General features: G+C 44.4%; 1 protein-coding gene across 2 annotated transcripts in view; it reads left to right on the plus strand.

Annotated features, from left to right (window-relative positions):
- Positions 1 to 18,137, plus strand: part of DPF3 (double PHD fingers 3) — a 142,653-nt gene that overhangs the window by 60,108 nt on the left and 64,408 nt on the right. For both annotated transcript variants that reach the window (XM_075502867.1, XM_075502868.1), the window contains exons 2-3: positions 10,032 to 10,192; positions 15,379 to 15,486. In XM_075502867.1, the coding sequence (XP_075358982.1) occupies positions 10,168 to 10,192; positions 15,379 to 15,486 (133 nt within the window). In that variant the 5' untranslated portion in view covers positions 10,032 to 10,167. The remainder of the gene's footprint in view (positions 1 to 10,031; positions 10,193 to 15,378; positions 15,487 to 18,137) is intronic.

Consider the following 18,137-nt stretch of genomic DNA (forward strand, 5'->3'; position numbering starts at 1 on the left):
TAATTATGTGGGTTTATTTAGATCTAGATAAAACTCCGCTTTGCTACTTCTGTGATCATTTTCACCTGAGCAGGATTGTTTCCTGTAGTGGGATTTGCTTTGCAGCAGGAGATACAAGGTTCCACCAAAAGAGGCAAGTCAGCAGAAAAATGTGAGCTCACTAACTCCTTCTAGTCACAGGACAGGAAGTACCTAAAATATTAATGTAATTACAGTTCTGTGTGGTGGGGAAGCTTGCCTGCCATTTAGGAACATTTCTACTGCTCTTCTACTTGCATGTTTATTTCCATCTCTTCTAAATTCTGCCATCTGGATTGAATGGCATTGTATATTTGTCTACTAAATAACTGCACAAGGTGCAGGGGAAATCCCAGCCTGGGAACTTCCAAGAGGGCTAACAGGGGTCATTCAGACCAGGACTGTGCTGTAGAGCTTGGTCACTTGCGATTCTGACATGGCTAAAAGCATGCAAAACCCTCGTGCTCTTTCCTGGCATCTCACTGCCTGTTGAAATCTGATGGAGATACACGGCTTCATGAAAGATGAGATACATAGAGACACATGAAAAGGAATGCTCTTGTCAGCTTAGCTGATGTCATTTGGGCCGATGATGTAACTGTGGTGGTAGGGAAAAACTTCTTCCATTTGTATATGGTGTGTCTCCCGAGAGGGCCGTGCTGACTGAGTGACATAGCTGTCGCCACTGATGGTACGGACAGGCTTTTTCCCATTGCAAACAACCAAGTGTGCTACTTGAAGACTTACCTAAGCTGGTTGTACTGCTGGAGACTACCTCTGGTGGAGAAGGGGTTTTGTGAGCTCACCCTCAGCTCCTCCAGGCAATGTCAGCTGGGTTTGCTCAAACAGATCAAATGGCCTTGCCTGAAGTAGATCAGGGAGCACTCATGCAAGTATTGCTACTGGCGGGAGGTGTGGGAGCAGTAAGCTGTAGGAGACAGGCAGTGAAAAGCAGCAGGGTAGGAGGGAACGGGTGATATTTTTAGCCAGCACAGCTAGAGCTAGGAGAGGATGTCTGTTTATGATCTGAGCATCTTTTAGTGCCTAAAGTAATGCGCACGATTTATTAGTGAGGTAAGTGCAGGGTGTTACCTGTGTTCTGCAGGGGAACTGTTCAAGCTACAAAGGAAGTTGCGGCAGAGTCATTCGTAGAACTCTGGTTTGCTGGCTGCCTGGTGCCAGCTCGGGTGATAGATTACATTTTTTACTAATCTACCTTTCTCCTGGATGTAGGAATGCAAAAGATAGGTCCACTGTGGGAAATCAGGACTGAGGGAGTTGAATTGATAGACTTTGTCTTTGACTACCTCTGACCCCTAAGGCTATGATTGTACTACGCCAAACAGACTTCTGGTGACCCCAAGCCCCAGCAGCTTGAGATGCTTCTTTAAAAATACATATAAAAAAATCTCTTGGATGTTGTCATGTCCAATCTAATATTGTTGCTGAAGTTTTCATTAGTTCATTCCTTTAGTAATTGGAGAGAATTTTTGACCTTTTGGGGGAGGTTAGGACCAAGCTGAATTCTGACTGCTGTCTTCAGATACAAAAGAGGTCTAGGTTATTACCTTTTGCACCTGTTTTTCATTTAATTGGATGATGCTGCATCTCTTTAAAACAGAAACCCTGGCCTGAGAAAGAATAGATGCTCTGAGATATCCCCAAGGAGTCTGCCTCTGAGATTAACCTAATTGGTCACTGTGCTGAGTCTAATAGAGATTGTATGCAATGACTGTCTATGGAAACACCTTAGATAGCTTGGTGTGTGGCATGGAAACTGCTGCTGTTACCTCTCTATGGGAATGGAGGAAAAGTAAGAGGAGAAGTGGACAAATTACCACAAGCACCATATTATAATTGTTCACAGTCCAGTATATTTGAATGAGGCCGAGAAATTAATCTTCTGAAATACCTCATCTGAGCACACATCATTTTGTACCATACACAGTTATCTGTTATATCTAGCCAACAACTCTGTATGTTAACTGCTGAGTAAGGTGGACATCGTGATCCCACCTTTTTGGCTTTGAGAGCTGGGAATGTTGCTGCAGGCATTGTGTGGGGCCATGCACAGCTGCAGGAAGAGGAATACCTCCAGCTCTGGTCCTCCTTCCTGCACAAAGATGGCAGCAGCTCTTGACCCTTAAAGCCAGATTTCCCCTGCAGGCTGCCATCAGTGAAATACCCTGATGTACCACACTCTTCTCGACAGTATTAACTTGTGCTGCTGTTTCTTTTCTTTAAATGGAAATGCTGGCAGAGCTCTCGTACTTCCACAATACTTGTGAGGATGGGGCTAATCAGGTCAATTTTCCCCAAATTGTAAGGGGATGGGCTAATACTGGGTGCTCAGAGGAGGGTGCTGGAAAATCTACATTGCTCTTTCACTGATTGAGGATTCAACCTAGTCTCGTAGCTCAGGGCATCTCCTTGACTGCTGTAACATCTGGGCTGTGCCAGTGCTGACTCAGGAACTTGTCATCAGCTCTCTGATGGCTCCTAATCTCTTGCACCACATACAGCCTATGCACCTGGCACAGTACTTTTGAACAAATGCTTGAAAGCTTGTCTGTTTTGACCAAACTGTATGAGTTCTTCCAATAAAAGGCATTAACTCTCCTTGCAAGCCTTTCCTTTCATTTACCGTTCAATCATTGCTGCTCCAGCAACACTGTCTCTGCTTGCAACTGCATACTGCTTTGTGGTCTGATTTGTGTACTCTATCTACTACTGAAACAGTTCTGCTAGCCCTTTTTTTTCCCCTGACTCCCATGCTGGGGAAAGTTATACAGGCCTCTCTTTGTGCATCAGGTGAAATTATTCAATATGTATAGAAATGAAATAGATGTCTCAATGACTCTGGCTCTTGGAGAGTCTAGGATAGACATGTTTTTGTGGGTCTTTACAAAGCTGCCAAGTTTATGTTAAAAAACTGAAAGCCCAGAAAGTTTGAGTCATTCTGTAGCCCATCTGGAAATCCTGTTTTGCCTTTGCTCACGTTCACACCCCTTACATCATTAGAGGATGTCGTGCAGGGACAGATGCAACTGACCGTTATGAGAAAACTGAATCTGCACATTCCTGCACTTTCTGGCTTGCCCTCGGAGTTTGTGGTAGGATTTTGAGCAATCTCTTACGCTTCACCTAATGTCAGGAAAGCCATTCTGTATTTCTGTTGAGTCTCTGTATCCTGCCTCTCTGCAGTTGCAAAGAGTGCATGATTGTAGCATTTAGGAGCTGTCTATAGACTAGACGTTCCAAAGAGTACAGCCAAAGGAGGGGCCCAGCCAGTCCTTTGTTGTTTAATGCTCAATAGTGGTCTGATACTCTTGAATATGTCATATTTTGTTTTGCTTGGATCTTTTGATGAATGTTGTGTTAGCATCTTGCAGTGTAATGTGAGGATGAGCAGAGCAGAATTCTTTATCTCTTCTGGGAAGATGCTCTGGAGCTGGGGGTCTGCTGTCCGAAGGCACTGCAGGAGTCTGGTGATACTGGGCTCTGTTAAGCACAGATTTCCAGTTGCATCTGCTGTTCTGGGTCTAGCAAGGAGAAGCAGCTGTTCAAGCGTCTTGACCTTAGCTCGCTGTGCCCTTTGTGAAAACCAGTGGTATTTCAGAGTGTATGAGGAAAAGGCATGAGGACAGGCTGAGGACTACTGATCTCTTTGGCTTGCTTTGTGATAAGGTAGGTACCACAGTTTTGCAACTAGCTCTGTCTTTGTTGCTTATCTAGTCTAAGGTAGAGAGTCATAGTAGGCCAGCCCAGATGTGAAAAACACACATGAGCATGGCCAGACCACTGCTTGAAAAGAGAATTATGCTGACTGGAGAGAGAGAAAGAGAGAGAGAGAGGAAGGCCTTTTGATGATTGTGTCTATTAGATTGTCCACATTAGTTTCTGTCTTTGAATCATAAACAACGTTAGCTCATAGTTTGTAATGTTTCCCACTTCCAGCCAGCCTCACTACTATCTCTTCTGACTTCAGCCTCTGCCAGCCATGACACCCTTGCTTTCAACACTGAGAGATTTTGGAGAGTGCTTTCTGTGTGAGGGGGGAAAAGATACATAAAGCTGCGTGTCATCAACGTAATGGCTGGCATTGCTGCCCTTATACTTCATCATATTCCCTGGAGGTTTTGCATAGATATTAAATAGAAGTGGTGGAGGAATTGAGCCCTGTGGCATTCTTCATGTCAAGGCTCATGGAGAGGAGGAGCAGCCGCCTGTCAGGGGCCTCCTGGGATCTGCTGGAAAGGAACGAGTGTAGCCAGCTCAGTGCAGTTCTCTCAGCACTAGCCAAGACATGGTTGGTCAAGCTGTACCTCTTGGTCTGCAGTGTTGCAGGCAGCTGATAGCTCAGATAGCATCTGCATGATTTCTTAGTCTCTGTCCATCTTTGTGATGGACAAAGAAAGACTTTTCTTAGTCTCTGTCCATCTTTGTGTGGGGACTGGGCACCAGTGGGGCCCAGACCCCACTGGTGCTTCATTTCCAGACTCATTCATGAATGCCTCCAAAAGGAGAGTGCAGAGTATTTTCTGAAGCCGCGTTGCATCACTTGTTTCCCACCGCTTCTCAGTTTGAAACTGGATGGCAGGGCTGCTGAAGAACAATTTCTGATTTAAAATGTCCTTTTCAGTTGTCCTCAGCGTTCCTCACAGTATCAAATGATCTGAAATATAAGACTAAAGGCTAAAGGTATAGTAAATGAAAACTCCATAGTCTTGAGGAGAGCAAGTCCCACATTTTTGATCATGGCTGGGGACCATTGCAAACTTCAGAAGGAAAAGTCTGTTGCTTTCTGTTACATGATTAGTCATTTCTTTCTGTGCTATCAGCTTTTTACTTGCCTAGTCATGTAGTGAGCATGGGTTTAGAGGGAAATGACTAGAAAGGGGCCTGGCCTCAGGAACTGGAGACAATCTGGATTCATACTCAAAGGATCTGGTGGGAATTTAAGAGCTGCACTTAAGGAAGACTGGTTCTTTGTCATACATTTTCCAGGGGTGATGTGGGCCTGTAATCATGGTTGAGCTTGGCTGGTTACATGTCTTCAGTGAGTGCTCTCCTTCTCTGGATCCTAACCTGAAATGTGATAGGCACTGCAGGAGGGGTGCACTAGATTCTGTCCCTTTTGTAGCTTTTGTAAAAGGTGTAGTGCACTTGAATAGCTGGGACTTTGCAGAATGGGCTGGAAAGTAGCGGTGGAGAGCTGCTCTGCTGCTTTCAGGGCCCACCAGGATCCCTTGTCAGGAGAGAAATGAACGTCCTGAAGCAGCTGGAGTGAAGCCAGGCTCTTGGTCCTTGTTGCTAACTTACGGGCTTATAAGCCAGGCCAGTTCTTGTTGGTTTTTTTGTTTAAGGGCATGCCTAGACAGACGAGTCATGGCACTAGGTACTGTACAGAAAAGTAGTAGGTCAGAGTCTGCTCAGAAAACTTATGGTCTAGTTAGAGCAGGCAGGCAAAGGTTGAGAGAAGGGAAGTGTTGTTCTTTGCTGACTTTGTTATTAACTGACCTGATTCCATGATAGAAAACCTCCGTTTCTTAACGCTTAAAAGGACGGTGATCTCATGGAAGTCACAGGGTCTGATCCTCCATCCTGGTGTATGCTCTCATGCCAGTGACTACCTGCAAGGCTGCATAGAATTGCACCAGCGTCACATCGCTCTCCCAGGACCCATGGGGCTGGTGGTGCTTTCAGAGTGCTCACCTCCCCGTTCACGCTGTGCTTCCGCTGCTCCGAGCCTGCTGTTTAGTTTCAGTCTGGCCCTTTTTCACCAAAAAAGAGCCCCTAACTCCTACTAGACATATATCCGTCCTATGCAGCCTTACAGAAGATTGTAATAGCATAGGTTGTTCTTTTCCAAGCCAGCGAGCTTTTATTAGTCAGCCAGAACCAGGTTATTTTAGTGTCCTTAGGCTGGAATGTAAATGCAAAGCCTGCGTGTATGGCAGCAGTGTCACCGGCTCGCCTGTCCCAAGCACCTGGGATTTCACCTGTGGCCCTGCACTGAGGGGCTATGTGCTTTTCCCAGTGTGCTGACAACTTTATTCTGTATTTCCAGTTGTGCTGCTTTCAGTATGATTTGCCTTCCTTGGCCAGCAGTTGTTCATGTCTGCTCCTTGATTTTTTTCCTCAGCATCTTTGAAATCTATGCATATGCTGATGATTTTGTGTCATTAATATCAATCTAGACAAGCCTGTGTGACCTTTCACTCCCGTGTCCAAAGGGAAGAATCGACCCTTGCAGTCAATCACAGCACAGCACTGACTCATGCATACTTTTCATAAAAATAATGCAGAAATTCCCCATAGTTTTTACAGATATTTTTTCAGGAGATGAAGTGTAAGTCTTCCATAGCAACACAGCTTGGGAAAACTATGAAGCATGTAACATCAGATAATTAATCTTTCTGACATGTGATACACTTTTTACTATTAATGTTGTCCGTTTATTTTTTTCTCTTCATGTATCTTACTTGCTCAAACTCAGCCGATCTGTTTGAGTTTCATTTGAGCTCGTGTGTGTTCCAGCCTTATTCCCGCCCTTGTCTATTCTCCAGCTCCATTATAAACCTCCTGGGAGGGGGCTGGGATTTGTCCCACCTCCATGACTCCCCACTGATGAGCATAATAGGACCATACTTTCCCTTTTTTGCCCCAATTCTAATAATACTTTCTGGTTTTCCTGTGTAAGATAAAATATGCTGTGTTTAGATATGTAGCACTGAAAACAAAGAAAAAAAATATGTCTAAGTTTAAAGTTCCTTAGAAAAAACTAACTGAAATTTGGAACGAGTCAGAGTCAATCCAGTGAAGACTAATGGTAAAACGAAACAACCAACCACCCAAAAGTAATTGCAGGGAAGCTGTTTTCCAGAGATATGACTGTCACAAGGAAATACTGTTTCTTTACTTTCCTATATTTGATTATTTGTCACTTTTTAAAATTCCATCAGGGCAAGTCCTCAAGGTCCCAGTATCTGAATATCTTTCCAGTGAATACTTAGGGGCTGGGGTTTTTGATCATGCTTGCTGTAGTGGAGCCAAGGCAAGCTTTCTTAAAGTATGGAAGTGACTAAATGCTTCTCCTAAATTATTATTTTTCTTTAAGGCAAAAGATGCATATTTAAAATCTTTAAAATAAATATAATGAAACAGCTAGACTACAAGATTGTGTCAAGAGTGAATTTGACCCATTAACTTGGTAGCTTCTCTGCCATTAGGATCTCAAAACCCCTTTTCTCCCTCTTCGAAAAATCTGAAATTTAATCTTACACCGTACTTGACAGTGTCATTTAAAGCCAAATATTTAACATTCTAAGATTAATAGTTATTTTCAGTCTTAGAAGGTGGACACTGAGGTCATCTCCAGCCAGATCCTTTATTTGGGTTGCTGAGATGTATTGGTTTTGTTAATACAGATGCTTTGTGGTGTGCATATTCTAATGACTGGAGTAATTTTTAGCATAAAGAAAACCTATGCAGTGGTGGCAGTTTGTTGTCACACAGTTGTGCTCTTCCTTCCAGTAAACTCCTTGGAGTTAGTGAGCATCCCTGGCTTAATATAGGGGGAATCTGACATAGCTCTGTGGAAGCTCAAGTGTTTGTGGAAAGAGCTGTTAATCTTTGATCAACTGGAGTCTCCTTGTTACTGACTTTGATTACACAAGTGTACAACTTTAATTACAGCTTTTAATAAGCTTTCATTTCTTCCTAGTCACATTCTTTGTATAGTAGTGCAGCTTATCTTTTCCTTTCTCCTCTGCTCCCCTTCCCTCCCCCCCTGCCTTTTTATGGAAAAAGAGGTTTGAGGTCATTGCGGGGGACTCGGTGTCCAGAGGGATCCTGCTGTACATGCTCTGCCCATGGCTCTGCCCTCCACTTGCTTGTACAGTGCCGAGAGCTCTCTCCTTCAGCTGCCCTGCAAAGGTCCCCGCACTGGCTGCTGCCCAGGAGCTGGTGGTCAGCGGGGGGTGGACAGGGCTGTGAGGCACCACGTTCACACAGACATTTAATGCTGCACGACACCGCTGAACAACCCTTAGAAAGTCTCTGTAGCCAAAGGATGTGCTCCTGACTCCTGTGTGCAAGTCCTGCTTTTGGAGGACTGCCCTCTTGTCTCCCTTGGGGACACTCTGAAATGCAGCGGCTGAAGTCAGAGTGGCAGAGGGCAGCAGGAAGCTGGTGGGCTCCAGCATCCAGGCACAGTGCTCGTTCCACATCCAGGGGCTCAGCGTGCTGGATACCCCCTGCCCATTACAGAAATGACCTGGTGGAAGCTTTGTGAGAGACTTATGGACCCGTAATTGTAAATAATTGAGATAGATATGGCTTAAAACAAGCATCAGGAAATGCTTTTTTCATATGAATCATATTTCAGCTGTGGAACTCATCGCCCCACAACGTTTTAGGTACGAAAAAGATAAGTAGGTTGAAGAGTTGGTTGGATAAATTCACGGAAGAAAGATTCATCAAGGTCTATTAAACATACTATCCCCACCATTGGGTAACCTGAGACTTGGGGAAGTTAAGTTCTGATCATCAGAAGTGAGAAGGGAGAACCAGAGGTGCCTCCCTCTGTATTTGCCCTGCTCTTGTGTTCTTCCCTGAGCCTCTGCTGTTGGACCCTGTCAGCGAGAGGATATTGCGCCAGTACTGCCCAGGGGAAAAGAGTATGGCTCCCATGGAAGTCGTAAGGTGCAACCAAGGAGTGACTTAAAAGACGTGAGTCAGAAGAAAGACACAGGTGGTAAAACAGAGCAATTTGCACCGATTTGACATTCAGAGGTGTGCAAAAGGAGTATACTTTTAAAATGCCAATTGTGCCTACGGAAGAGGGTGGCAGGGAAAACAACTAATAGAACAGGAAAGGGAGCCTCTTTTATCTCTGTGCACGCATCCCTTCGGCTCCCTTGCTGTGCATGCTATACTCTCTTTGCACACTAATGAATATCAGAGTCAGAGCAAGTTATGCTATGTATCACTCTACTCCTATTTTCTAATGAACTTACCCCTAATGGGTAGCTTTCCTAGCTATTCATGTCACGACTGAATTTCACCTTGACAATAGATCAAGAATGAGGTTCAGCAGTGTGGCCCACCTACTTTGCAGTGCTCCAGCATGACAGCTGCTTTGTGTCTTCAGGGTAGCTTTACTTTGATGCTTTTCCCTGTTTAGAAAAATTTGGAGGGAGGATTTTGGTAATCTCCAGCAGGCAGAGTTTTTAAACCTTTCTCAAGGGAAGATGAAGATTCTACAGAATTTTTGAACAAATAGTTATTTATGAAATAAGTGACATTGTCTTTAGAACGGTTCCTCCCACTGGGCTCCAGAGGAAAGCAGCGTTTGCCGTGCTGGATCTTACCGGTTGCGGTTGTAGCCTGCTGCTGTTGGTGCCTCAGGCTTGACTGTGGAAAACTCTGGAAGGGTTATGACAAAACGTCTAGCCCGACCATTGCAGACATGGCCCTAGTTGTTACGGGGTGTGTTTTCATGCCTCAGAAGCACACAATATGAGGACTATGTCCTTTGCTCTTATGGGCTCTCTGACACTAGAAATGCTGGAGTGAAGTTCTTCTAAACTTGGCTGGCGTTCTGGTTGCTCAAAATATACTGCAGGAGTTGCTGTAACATAGGATTGAAATGACTGGTTTGCTGAATTGGCTGGGCAAACTATGGGGGAAGAGAAACAATAGAATGAGTTCACCGTGGTGTGTATGTTGCCTGACCCAGGGTCATGGGCCAGTGTGGTTGCATCATTTGCTTATTCAGCAGCTATGCCACTACTGAAAAGATCCGTGTCCAGTTCCTGAGAGTCTGATCTTTGGTGGCACTTTCTGCATGATCTGCTTCAGCAGTGTCTCGTGTCAGCAAGCTCTGCATGTGTTCAGGGAAAGTTTTTCTGCCTGTCCCTTTTTAAACCAACCTTATGTCCCCTTTTGCCTAGTCTTGTCTGAGGGGGCATCGCACTCTTTCTTACTCTCTGCCCTGTCTCTTTTGGCAGACTCGGGGACCAGTTCTACAAAGAAGCAATTGAGCACTGTCGCAGCTACAACTCTCGGCTGTGTGCTGAGCGAAGTGTCCGCCTTCCCTTCCTGGATTCGCAGACTGGGGTAGCTCAGAACAACTGCTACATCTGGATGGAGAAGAGGCACAGGGGACCAGGTTGGTAGTGTTGTGTCTGTGTATGCCTGTGCATGTATGGAGGGCTGGCCACTGAGCCCTCATGGGGTTTAATTAATAGGAGCTCAAACCCGCTACAGGCCACACGGAAGAGAAGCTGCCTAAACCTCTGTGCCTGCAGGGGATTTCCTTTGGTAACTGCAGAGAGTTCATCCTAATTATTCTCTCTCTACCCAAAGAAGTGCCTGACGTGGTAGCTTCTAAGGCCGCATCATTGTAGCTCTTTTAATGCTATTGATCCCAGTCTGTAGCAGAAGACACAATGCTCTACTCTAAGCAGGACTGGAATTATCTTCAGGGTGGAGAGGTGGAGGTGGGAGTTTCTCAGGTGAATGCCGAAAACAAGGAATTATATTGGGAAGGATATAGAGCCGAGGTAAAATATAGGAGAGTCCAGTTATTGGAATGAACGTTGTTCTGATGGTTAGAAATACACCTATAAATCCTAGTTCTGCTTTGGACAAGTTACTTGGATATCAGTTCTGGAGCTGCAGTTTTCTCAGGTGCAGAAAGAAGTTGGTATATGTCCTTAAAGAGCTTTGGCTAATGCCTGTTCCAAAGCTCAGTGAAGCTCAAGGGAAAAGAGCACTGTTATTTTTGTAGACTTTGGTCAGTCTTTCCTTTGTTAGAGTAAATCTGCCTGAAATCTTTGTTTGAAAGGCAAAGGACAGTCACCAGTTCAAAGACTGGAGATGTCACTCAGACAGAAGTCCTCCTGAACCTCAGGGGGAATTTTTCTAGAGCATGGCTCAGTATCTGACCCACCGTTAGCTCAGGGAACAGATTTTTTGACAGCACCAAACTGGGTTTGTATTTTTTTGTTTTGTTCAGTGCAGACCAGAGAATCCAGGCAGGGACGGGGCTAGGGTGCATGGGCACCGGAAGCATGACATGCACATGTGTGCACATACACATGCCAGTTCCTGTAAAACATACTGAAAAAAAACCCCCAAAACTCCAGATCTGGAATTATGAGAAGGTGCAGCCTGCTCTTATCTCTTCCACTGACCAGTTTGCAGGAGGTGCAGTGGGAGGAACACATAGGATATTTCCCTCCCCTCCTGGAGGCAGACTAAGAAAGCAATTGCCGCCTCTGAAGAGTGCTTAGCTGAAACTTTTTCTATCCCTTTCCTAGGATATACTGAGGGAAGGATCCTTGCACCGCTCCTATTCCTAAAATATCCAAAGTAGATTTAGTAATGTCTTGCAGTACTATCAGAAAACTCTTTCTGTAGTAAAATGCACTGGTGGTGCAGGTAGAATGCACCACCATTTTCTATAGTAAAATGCACTTCTGGTCCAGGAGACAATAGGTGTTTTGCCAGCATTAAAAATACCATGAGAATGTTTCAGCTGCCAAAACTACTGCAGTAATCTGGGACTGCTGAATGTGGTTTACAAGCTGAGAGTTGTCTCAGGTTCTGGGCTAACCCTTCTTTTGTAGGTTGCTTCATGACCACAGTTGGGTTTTTGTTTCAGCTGAAAATTCCCCATTCCTAAGAGATTATGCTTTGGCAAAACTAGCTTTCCTTTTTTTTTTGCTAATCTGTTTACCCAAGGAATTTCTGTTCTTGTAGCATCTGGTTATGAGTAAGGTGCTGCTATTTTTATCCTTTTGAATGCAGTCATAAGTGGGTATACATCCACTATATCCACAAGTAATGTTTTGGCAAGAGCATCTGCTACAAAGACAGGCATAGGTAGTCTTGTATGGATCTCATTGGTGTCTCCACACTTACAGAAGAAGTCATCATAACAGTGTTAGGGCATCACACCAGGAACCAAGAGGTCTTAACGCTCAGCCACAAGCTCTCTGGACTACCTTGAGCAAATTCACTGTGCAAATCTTTCTGTCCTTACTTCTGATAGTGAACTGTTTGGCAGCTTATCCTGCAAAAGAGGATCAGTGTCATTTCTCCTGCAGGGCTGCAGGGGGGACTAATGGTGGAACATTCTTCACAGAGAGTCTTAAGTGAAACAAGCCTCCTGCATCTGCATCAGCCACCAAATCTGGTGCCTTTGTTATTCTGAATTAGAATAATCAGTGCGAAATGAAGCAGCCCTCCCCCCCATATTTGCTCTCTTCTTTCTTTATTTTTATTAGCCCATTTAGTGCTCCCTTGGGTCTCTTTGCATCATCTATTTCTTGTAGCGTTATGTTGGGTCAAAGCATCCCTCTACAGTTTTAGCATGCCTGTTTTCAGGCTATACACAATGCACTTATGCCCATACTGAAGGGCTCTGAAAATTCTCTGCCAGCCACCCTAGTGTCTGTCTTGTGTGCTTTATTCACTGCCATTTACTATCCCTAACCTGAAACACTGTATAAAGACAAATGGCAAAGCTCCAGGACCTCTTTTCACTTACAGAGGGCTTGCAAAACAGAGAGGAGAGTCAGGATCTCAGCATACTAACCTGGTTTCTTGCTGTCCTCTTTGTTAAAGGAGTCAGAAAACTGCATCTCATGATAAACAGTTCAGGGTTAATTTCACACAATACTGCACATAACTCCCTCCTTCTTTTCCCCTCCTCCCCCCTGGCCTTTCACAGGAGCTTAGAGTTATGACTCTCCTACACTAATGAGATAAACAACATAACTCACTGCAGGTTCTGCTATTTCCTCTATAAGCAAATGGTTGGAACCTTCTCTGGTTGCCCTATAAGGCACCAGAGAGAGAGACAACTGAGCCACGACTGAAGACAGCAAGACCTGTATATGCATTATTTCCATATGCACTGCAAGATTGACTGTGGAGGGGCTAGATTCAAAGTGTTCAGAACTGACCCTTTCCTTGCTGCCCCTCCTTTGTGTCAACAATCAAAGATCCACACTTCATGTGAGCCAGCACAGTGACAGATGGGGGTCAGGGTGGAGAACTGAAGGTAGCATTTGATGGGTTTGGCTCAAGTGAAGGTCTGGTATGTATTTTAAGTTCATTGGATGGCCGTGTATTAATGAGCAAGGGTATTGTGAATAGGAACAGAGAGCTTACCTCAAGGGGTGTAGAGATGGATGTTGGATCATCCATCTCCTATTGATCTATCTGCCACCTGGCATGGGCTGTATGTCCTCTAGGGAAGAGGCTTTCCCACCTCTGTCTTTTCAAGGATACCTGCTTTGTTTCTTGTTGGGCGTTCAGCATTTCTGGTTGGCTTTCACTATCCTGGCTGAATCCAGAACTGCTAATTCATATAAGACCACTCAATAATTGAGCCCACATTAACAGATACTCCCCAAAACTGCAGTAGATCCTTGCTCCTCTCTGTCTGGGACAAATGCTCAAAGCCGTGGTGCTTATGTCATTCAAATTACTCCTCTGTGGAGGCCTGTGCAATGGAGGGCTGATCCTCAGTCCTATTGCTTTGGTCTAGCAACCGCCATTTCAATGTTGTGAGCGAGTTCTTGCACAGGACCTGCTGTGAAAGGGTGAGGCTTCTTGCCTCCACCTCTTTAATGACTCACATCAGAGCCAGGCACAATCCACCTCATCATAATAGCAATTGTTTGCAGTGGTTAATGTTTGCAAAGTGCCATGAAGAAGTGTGTCCAAACACTGTAGAATTGCTAGTTATTCACATTTTTATTTCCAAACCAGTCCCAAGTGCCCTGCTCTGAAATTGTCCTTCTTGGGTGGGCATAATGCCCAGCAAGCTGTGAAGCAAACAAGCATATGAAAAGCCCCAGTTCAGTAGCACTCTGTGCCCTGGAACAGCCAGGATCTCTGCGAATACTCCATCGCTCGGCCATAACCAGGCAGTGTGCTGTAGATGCTCTGTTTATGCACCAAGGCCTTGGAAGTAGGTGGCAAGTGCTGGGGTCTGAACTGGCATTCCCAACAGCTGAAATATTTCAAACCAGGAGCTTAGGCTTCACTTCCAGAATTTGATTAGCCCATTCTTGGAAAGTCCACCATTCTTGAGGTGAGCAATTTTATTGTGTCGTCCCCTCCCCCCCGCCAAGTAACAGGATATTTTTTTTTCATTATCCTCATTTGTTCAGCGAGTCAGTTTTGTTCCCAGTTTTGTCCCAGTTTCCTGGCTGCTTCAGAAGGGATAGCTGAGAACTCTTAGACCATCCTGCTGCCCTCAAGCTGTTGGCACTTCCTTCATGTTGTCCAGCTGTTCACTGTCGGTACAGTTTCAGATATGACAACACCACTCCTGTCCTCTCTCTTATGTGGTCTTACCTGTTTTCTAAGGGCAATGAGTCTGGAATTGCAGTTGCGCTCTGTAGCCCCTTCAAGACTAACAGCGACAGCAGAAGGACAGAAGAGCCAAAGCAGAACTGGTGGATAGAGAGGGCAGGGGAAGCAGGGGAGAGAATGACATTCTTCCAACTTTTCTGTGTCTTGCTGGGTATTTCTGTGTGTCATGAGTATCTGGGGCAGTTAAGGATACTTTGAAGCGCTTGGCAGCGTGATTCTGTGCCCCTAGTAGCGATGCATTCACGAAGCCCTGCTGTGTTCTGAATACAAGAGAGCAAAGCATAGCTTGAACGTTGGCTAAGGGGCGTCTGCCAGGAGAGCCAGGGCAGCTCAGAAGCCAGCGATGCCAACGGTGATTCAACGGAGCATGCAGTAATATAAACATTACTGCTGTATCTCCTCCCTCATTCAGGATGTTGGCATGAGGAGGTAGTACCCAGAATGAAGAATCTGTCTTGAAACAAAAGTCCAGAATTTAAGCAAAAACAGAGAGTCCAAATAGCCAGACCTCATGGATCTTGGTTTGCTCCCACCTGAAAGACACAAATTTCCTGAGTTGCTGTATGCATCAGGGCCTTAGGATTTGCATGTTGGAACTTCATCTCTTCTCTCCTAAGGGGCTTTCTCTGCCTGTGGAGGAGGCATCACCCCTGTGACCCAGGAGAGTCTGAAATTCTATTTACCCTGAAGAAATCACAAATTATTTATGTGCAGCTCTGGTTTCAGTGAGCTGAGTGAAGTGTATAAGTGAGACCTAGATTCTCTGTCGGCCTGATCCCAAGAGGTGCTGAGGAGCCTCAGGAGCACTGGATGCCTTGGGTGCGTAGTTCTGCCTCATGATTTGCAGGATTGAACCTTCCAACAAGGAGATGCTGGAAGGGCAAGAACAAAGATGCTACAGACAGTGCTTGTGGTTTACAAACTGAAATGTGATTATATTTATTTTTTGCCTTTAATCTTCAGGCCTGGCCCCAGGTCAGCTGTACACGTACCCAGCACGTTGCTGGCGCAAAAAAAGGCGTTTGCATCCCCCTGAGGATTCCAGGCTGAAGCTGCTGGAAATTAAACCTGGTAAGTATTTGTTTGCCTCTCTCTCTGTGCTGCAGAGCAGCTGGCATACATGCAAACCTGGCATTTAGACCTTGGACTTTATCTTTGCCCCTCTCCAACCATTTCTCTTTGCGTCTGTTACATCTTACTTGATTTGCTGTAACAATAACCACCAAACGCTCTGCACTCAACTCATCCCTTGCAGAAATATGTACAACTTGTACTGAATGCAGTGGGAGCTGAATTTACCTTCCGTAGGGGTGAATCCTGGCCTCTATTAGCAAATTCATAAGGATGTAAAGAATCAATGTATTACTAATTATTGCCTCAGTGTGTTATTAATACAAAATCTCACTCTGGCATCTGCTGCCTAATCTTTGTGAAAAAGACCGCTGTGTGCATGGAACAGTACACTGATAAGATTTTTCATAATGGGGCTGGGGACCAAGGGTGTGACCAGATTATAAACAGCAAATAATAAAAATTAGTGAGCATATGCCACATTTGTATATGTGCGTATGCCTGTATGTGTACCTTAGTCCATTCTTCTTTTGTTCTTGTTGTCCTTGGTACTCTTCCCCCACAATTAAACTATGTGAAGCGATGAGTTTGGATGCTGAATGAGTGACTGTAAAGCAGATGCAGAGGAGCTACAGCTGTGTCAGGTAGAGCATACTGTTGTGTATTCTTCCCTGCAGTTAGTAATAAAGGCTTGCTGTCTTTGAGGTCAGCTATTATGAGAAAGAGGGAACACACGTACTCACAGCTGTGTGTGGTTTTTAAGAGGCAAAACACTGCCAGTATAAAAAGTACAGGAGAAAACCCCAAAATGTAAATTAAGAATATTTAAAAGCCTGTTTAACAGAAGAAGGTGTCTGGGAACTGAGCTATGCTCAGCAATACTGATGACTTTGCTTCTCTGCAGTAGTTGGTGAAGAGAGAGGAAGAGGTGATAGAGACAAGTTCTAAACCCAGTAAAATCAGAGGCAAAATTTATGTTGATTTTGGTAGAAACAGTTTTTGAAGGTTCCCTACCTTCAGTACAGGAGATGTCAGCAGACAGCTGAACAAGAGGAAGAAATGCCTGTAACCACTAAGCTGGGGTTCAAACCAAGGGCAAAATCTCAGCCAGCAAATAGAACCAGACCTCACAGCAGAGCTGACCAGAAAGAACTGGTGAAATCAGTCAGGTTACACTGATGGAAATGAGACTGGACTCTAGGAAGAGGACTCAGACTTTGTGATGATGCAAACACTGCTGTGCCTTGGTAATTTAGTAAGGTAAAGCAGTAGTGTAGATTTTGACTCTTCTTTGTTTGCGTTATGTTTCTTTGCTGTACTCACTGAATGCCAAATTAGTGCATCCTGCATGCCACAGGGCATGAAAGGCAATTACCACAAAGTTATCAGATAAAGAGACCTCAGCATGTCTGTCTCTGTGTTGTTTTCCCTACTATAAACATCTCTTCTGCATCTCAGGAGTGCTACTTTTGTTGCATTGCCGGTGGCAGCCAAATAAGGCAAGTTATATCGCTCTGCCATTTAAATCTATTTTCCAACCAATTTCTATCTAGTGATTAACTTTCCTTATCAGTTACACCACAAAATAATTTCACTCCATCTGTGCATATCCCGAATAGACTCACTAGGCAAAAAAGGGATTTTTCCCTTCTCTGATTTAAAAGTATAAAACCTATGGAAAACATTGGATCTCCATTTAAAGGTAGCTTTTGACAATTTGAGGAGAAGATAGTGTAATTTATTTTCCACGTGGACAGCAGAAATCCTGTATGTTTTGGAGTGGGACACTGAGGTAAAGCCTAATGCTGAACCTAGGAAGCTACCTTATGCTGACCTCTTCATTCCTCAGTTAAACATTAGATGATTGTGTGGGGCAAAGATGTGGCAATTTAAGATCCCTTAAGAAGCACAGAGATGACAACTGTAGGACATCTAAAACAAATCTGGAAGAAATCTAATCTAAATGTTCCATAGTTTCACTCCACCTAGGGCTTGGACATCCTAGTCACGGCTTAGAGCTGTTCTCAGCTAGAGAGTGCTTGTGCTGGGTTAATATGCGAGTAGCTGATTTTTGTATAGGAGACTGTTGAATTGGTTATATGTTATATAACATACGCAAGCAATGCAATTCTACAACGTCAAATTAGGGCTAAACCTTAGTTTTATTATGTTTTACATTTGTTAACTGTTTAGAAGTACTTGTAGTGAGACTGCCACCGTAACAAACACTGAAGGTGATCTTAGCTCCAAAAGCTGTCAATCCAGCAGTCAATCGGATCAGCATCAGGGCGTGTGAATACTTGCTTGGACTGCATCTGGGCTTTCGGAGCGGCTCATTATAGCAATAAGTCTTATCCAGAAGTTCAAGACTTCTACATAACTTGGGAGATACATAGACCTAGGATTTTTGTTTTGGTCAGTAAACCAATTCAATAGCTGGTCAGTAAGTACAGTCAAGCTATTGTCTTGCTAGCAGTTCAATGGTATAATAAATCATTTAGTAATAACATAGTATATATAGTTACAACCTACTTTTGCAGTGTTGGCACCTTGCAGGTTTAGGTAGTACGTGGCCCAGTTCAGTGAGTGAGAGTTTCATATTTGGTGATACCAAAACCTAATGAAGAAAACAGTCGTGTTCCAACAGTCTC

This window comes from Mycteria americana, chromosome 5, assembly GCF_035582795.1.
Source record: "Mycteria americana isolate JAX WOST 10 ecotype Jacksonville Zoo and Gardens chromosome 5, USCA_MyAme_1.0, whole genome shotgun sequence".
NCBI classification, from domain to species: Eukaryota; Metazoa; Chordata; class Aves; order Ciconiiformes; family Ciconiidae; genus Mycteria; species Mycteria americana.